We start from the raw sequence: 6,095 nt of genomic DNA, 5'->3' as shown, positions 1-6,095 counted from the left end.
CATAAGGCCACCACAGCTCGGTATGTAATGCAAGTATGTTGTTCTCATTATCTTATTGTTAAAATGCGAACTATGCACTGATACCTTGTGAATGAAATGATAATTTATAAAATACTTGTAATTAGATAACGTTTCTGTAATCAAACGTATATGAAACGTATGTGTAAGACGGGCGCTTTATCTATTACCTATTATCTCTCCAAGGCCAAAATACCTTGCTGTTTAAAAGATTTTCGGAAAATAGTTTTATTCTATACCGTATATATGACACATTTAAAAAAATGTACTTTTTGTTTTGGTTCAAAGAACGATAGGGAGATGGATAAGCTTTAAATTTGTTTGTGTCTTCATTTTCGAAAGAAGTAGGGAGTAGAGAAAATGACAGGTACAATTTTATTCTTTAAAGTTCCTTCTCCTTACGATAAAATTTATCCAATCATAGAATAATATAAAGATAAATATTAAATTTGATAACGTATTTAGTGTTCTTCCAGATAGTTGTAAAGATAAGCTCTCTGTTAAGCCAAGTAAGAAGTAATAAACATTTTGAATTAACATTGGATGCTGACATGGCAGAATTTGACTAATTGCTTCATTGTTAATAATTATTTAGTTTTTAAGAAATAATGATTTAATAAATAAAGCTTACTCGCCAACAAGAGAATCCATATATAATAAGTGACAGTAAAATAAACAAAAATATGGACAAAATTTCAAAAAAGAACAGACACTTTCAAAGAAGACGGCCTTACCGAAAGGAATCCCTAAAGCAGTGCACAAAACATGTGTAAGGATTTTCATTTAATTCTTAACCTGCGGGCAGCAAGTGATTCTGCCTTTGCGACTGTGTAGACTAAGATCAGCCTGCACTATTCGCTATTCAGTCAGTATATTTTTGGTAAGCACTCCTTTGAACAGTTAATGGTACCGTCTAAATTGAAAGATGGACAAGTTCATTATAGAAACTTAGCAGGTTAAAGATTTTCACACAAGATTTATAGACAAAGTAAAACAAGTAGACAAAATATAACAAAAAATCAACACGGTAGGGCACCGCCTTGGAACGGTCAGTGAAAAACAACACCATTGAGTTTAAATCGGATTATGGTGCCGATCAAAATACTTGAACCCCAACCATGTTCCAAAGTCACAAGAGAGTGTAAAGATATCGTCGTCAGGTGGTTCCATAACAAAAGTAAGGGAAACAAAAAGGCATGATATGTAATATACAAATAAACGCTCCTGTAAAATTTGTTAAAAAACTAACCTACATAATCTCAATAATTGTTTCAAACAAAATTTACTCGGAACACAAACATCACAAGTAATTATTCAAATATTAAATGAATCCTTTCAGAATTCTACATATCATTGTAACCATAAATTAAATCCTAAATGATTTTGTTTCGCAGAAATGTGTTCTCAATTAGTTATCTCTAGATAATTTAACCCTCTACTATGTAAATATTATCTGTAGAAATATGTTGTCCAGACCGTTCTACGACTTACTATTCTTTCTTTTAAACAGCTGTACCTGTGAAAACATTGGATTACCTAGGTGGTGCAAAAAAGGCAACAAGACGGCTAATTGTCGCAGGAACACACCTTAAAGATGGTCGTGTCGCATTGATTGACCGCAAGAACACTGTGCTTCTAATAACAAACACAGATGATGAAAGTATCCAGGAGGTTGACCTTATAAAACCTCTGTTCGAACAAAATGATGCTTCTGGAGAAAGTGGGAACAAACCAAAAGGGTTTTATAAAGAGCATTTGAAAAGCGAGGACGGCAGTCGAACCGTCGGGTATGCCTCTGCATCATGGTCTGAAAAAGCAAACATGAAATTACCAAAACCGAAGTATTCGCAGAAGGAAGACGTTAAGCCCTCGGATGTCAATAACGGCTTTAACGACGACCAACTTCTGATAACCTATACCGGAAAAGATTTCTCTCTCGGTGTTGTATATCAGTTAAGATTTGAAAAGCAAGAGATCATCCTACAACAAGTTTTAAACGTAAAAGTGATGGACAGGACACGGTCTGTTGTTGCCCTTGATAAAGAACACCTTTGTGCTACCACACAAAATCAGATTGTTGTCCTGAACAAATCTGGCGATTGCATGGCCATGCACAATCGCTCAAAGCGCGACAGAGGCGGTTTATTAATGTCCGACGGAAATGGACGGTGATGGGGACGAATTTGTCTGTTGCCAATGGAATGGTAGGAACATGAACGAGATCTTCCGATTTAGCCACTCTCGTATGAAGTTCCCAAGGGGATCTGCAATTGATAAGTCAGGCCGCGTTGTTGTCTGCTGCGATTCGTCCCATAACATATTCAGAATATCAAGCAATGGACAACAGTCCGAGATTATTGCTAGCGATGGCAGGAAGTCTTTTGGTGACGTAGACTTTCATCCAGATGGAGGGAGCTTTATAACGACATTCTGGGAAGAAAACGAATGGCCGGTCCTCTTTGGAGTTAGAGCCTAATTTGCTACAAAGTCAAACCATAGTTTATCAACATAACAAGGAAAGCTTAGAATCATTAAACGGGAAATTATTATTATTATTATTATTATTATACCACATTTATATAGCACTCTTTTCATGCACTTGTACACGTTCAAAAGTGCTTTACAGAATAAATTGCAAAAATACAAACAAATACGTATACAAAGATAATGCATTCCACATTAACAAAAAATCATGAATGAAAACAAGTATAATTTAAAAAAACAAGATAAAAAAATAAATGTATCGGTCAGTTAACAAAATATTGTACAAAGAAGTGGGTTTTGAGCAGGCTTTTGAAAGCAGCTAGCGTGTCAGCTTCCCTGATCTTGACAGGAAGAGAGTTCCAAAGCTTTGGAGCAGTGCACGAAAAGCTGCGATTGCCATACATCATGGTATTAGATTTTGGCATAACCAGTGACAGCGTGTCTTGCGATCTTAGGGTCCTGACCGGTTTATACACTTCTAGCATATCCCTAATATAGGCAGGGGACTGATTGTGTAACGCCTTAAAGGTGTGGGTCAGAACCTTGTACTGCACCCTGTATTTCACTGGCAACCAGTGAAGCTCCTTCAGAACCGGTGTTATATGATTGCGACGGGGCGTCTTAGTGATTACGCGAGCTGCAGTGTTCTGGACATGTTGCAACTTGTTAAGTGTGCTGTTTGGTATACCACTTAACAAGGCATTACAGTAGTCTAACCGTGAAGTAACCAGGCTGTTTATAAGGGTTTTTGTGGCATCACTGGTAAGATACCGTCTGATGTGACCTATTCTGCGAAGTTGTGCATATCCAGCCCGGCACACCGAGTTGACTTGTTGTTCCATATCCATACCGCTGTCAAATACTGCTCCAAGATTCCTAACACATTTCGTGGATTTTATCACAGAATCACCGACCTTCACAGAAACGTCATCAATGTACTTGGAGTTACGCTTTGATGTCAATAGCATTACCTCAGTTTTGTCAGCATTGAGCTTCAGCATGTTGGAATTCATCCACGAGACAATTTCAGTCAGACAGCTCTCAATGCGGCGCAAGGCTTCACTTCTGGCCACAGCCTCTATCGGCTTAAAAGATAGGTATAATTGAGAGTCATCAGCGTAGAAATGATGAAGAAGTCCATGACGTCTGCATATGGCACCCACGGGTTTAGTGTACATGATATAGTTCTTTGGACAAGCACGATCCCTGGCACATGTATTTCATCACGTAGGCGTCGACAACTCACATCACGCATACGTTTGATAGCGGTCACTAAGATATGATGAACATCCATGCAAGTGCATTGTCTGTGACTCCAAAAGATGTTCGAGCCGGTGTAACGTGTTTGGTGATCCAATCGTGTCGAAGCCGCAGAAGATCGAGTAGCACGAGGACTGTTACAGAATTTTGATCGAGAGATGTGAGGATGTCATTCTGTACCTTTATCAATATAGAAATGTGTATTCGTTGTGATTTAATGATACTAGGAATATATATTCAATTATATGGCATTGTAGGTTTCTCTTTTGCAGTGTTTTTACTACTTTTAGAAAATGTATTCTATGCAAAATAACATGAAAGCCATTTTCATTACAGAATTCTTATATTTTCTCTACCATTTTCACTATAAATATAAAGTCCAGACAGTGATTAGAAATTGCATTCTATGCAAAACAAAATGAAAGCCTTTTTTGTTACAGATATCTTCTGTCTTCTTTATCATATTTCCTAGAAATATAAAGTAAAAACGTTTATTCAATACAGTGTTTCGGCATCGATTATAACACTTACCCAGTCTGTCATTTATAAAACTTATACAATTTATAAAAACAGGCACTCAAGAAAGTTTAGATATAACATACGTTCATTGCAATTATATCATAGTAAATGCTTTGATTTTCATTTAGTATTATTAATTTAATTTAGCTAATATGGTAGTATCTTTTGTTCTACTTGTATCATGACCTTTGTAACTTGTGTGCGTAAAGCTTGTTGTTAATCATGCAGTTAAAAATCTACAACATACATGTACATTCATAAAATCATTGTCAGAAGTATCTCAAAAAGCTTTTATGGTGGTGTTTTTACGCTACAAGACCAAACATGAAACAAGTATTTCTGTACGCGAGATATTTGGAAAATTTACCGGACTGGCTGTGATATAGGGCATCTCGTATGGTATGCCTACATAAAGCTAGTATGGGCAATATTTAGTTACGATTTTATTTGTTATAGGTAATATGAATCGGGCGTTTTACCGTTTATCTCTTTATCTCTCAACCGTTTATCAGATTTTCGGAAAATAGGTTTATATTTAGTCAGTATACTTTTTTGTTTGTTTTTGTGTTAGGACAAATCTTTTTCTGAAACTCGTTTTGGTTCAAGAACAATATGACGATGAATAAGATTTTATTTGTTTCCTTTTTTCAAAATCAAAGAACATGTATTCTTTTGAATATCTATTATGTATCTTCCTGATCAGATTGTTTGTTTGTTTGTTTCGGGTTTAACGGCGTTTTTCAACAGTATTTCATTAAAATGTATGTAACGGCGGGAGTTAGCTAATCCAGTTTCCTGGAATGTACCATACAAACTTTCTCCCAGTAATGCAACTTCCCCACATGAATTGTATCAAGTGGAGGACAAATGATTTTCAAACATGTCTTTTATCATCATCACGGAGAACTACGCCCGGGTTATCGATTCACTCCGAGCGATCTGTACAACGTCCAAATACTGGTAAGGGCGGGATTTGATCATTATTTATTGAAGATCTCACTATAATTATATGTATAGCAAATGATATAAGTACAAAAGGATGGTCATATACCCTGGATACTCACTAGTATTTCTACATGTCATATAACAATGAGTAACGACGGGCAGTTAGCCTAACCAGTGTTCCTGGACTCTGTACCAGTACAAACTGTTCTCCGCAAGTAACTGCCAACTTCCCCACATGAATTATCAGAGGTGGAGGACAAATGATTTCAAACACAATGTCTTTTATCAAATCATCACGGAGAACGTACGCCCCGGGGATCGAACTCGCGACCCCGCGATCTGTAGACCAACGCTCTCCCTACTGAGCTAAGCGGGCGGGTTTAATCATTATTTATTTGACGAGATCTCACTATATAATTTATATGTAATAGCAAACTGATATAAGCTACAACAAGAAGATGGTCATGATGACCCTGGATCACTCACCTGAGTGATATTGCCTACATGTCATCAATAACAAGAGGTAGGTCAGAAGGTAAAGTTGAAAACTGAACATGGTCCAAATATCAAAGCTAATATTATATTCAGTAAGTATATGGTGCTATGTTCTATATGAATATGCAGATCACCAAAATAGACAAATTTGACCCTTTCAATGACCATTAATTCTGGAAACCATAGTGGAATATGACTGGTTCTAGAAAGAAATCGAGATCTTATGGTGATACAACTTTGTGCAATTTTGGTTAAAATCCGGTCATAAATGAAACTGGTATTACGCAAAATAGCCAAAAGTAGGCCCTTGCATGAGCCGTAACTTTTAGACTAAATATTATAATATATTACTCATACAAGACATTCATAGAATT

At 36.5% G+C, this 6,095-nt stretch overlaps 1 protein-coding gene across 1 annotated transcript; it reads left to right on the top strand.

Moving 5' to 3' along the window:
- The first annotated feature begins 224 nt into the window (after positions 1–224).
- On the top strand, positions 225–2,591 carry LOC123545595 (uncharacterized). The gene is made up of 2 exons (XM_045331919.2): positions 225–385; positions 1,529–2,591. The coding sequence occupies exons 1-2, from the start codon at positions 379–381 to the stop codon at positions 2,188–2,190; spliced, it is 669 nt and encodes a 222-aa protein (XP_045187854.2). The 5' UTR covers positions 225–378; the 3' UTR covers positions 2,191–2,591.
- Positions 2,592–6,095: the final 3,504 nt, after the last annotated feature.

Source organism: Mercenaria mercenaria, chromosome 1 (genome assembly GCF_021730395.1).
Source record: "Mercenaria mercenaria strain notata chromosome 1, MADL_Memer_1, whole genome shotgun sequence".
Lineage (NCBI taxonomy): Eukaryota > Metazoa > Mollusca > Bivalvia > Venerida > Veneridae > Mercenaria > Mercenaria mercenaria.
The sequence above is the reverse complement of the archived record's forward strand: the minus strand, read 5'-3'. Positions and strand labels throughout refer to the sequence as shown.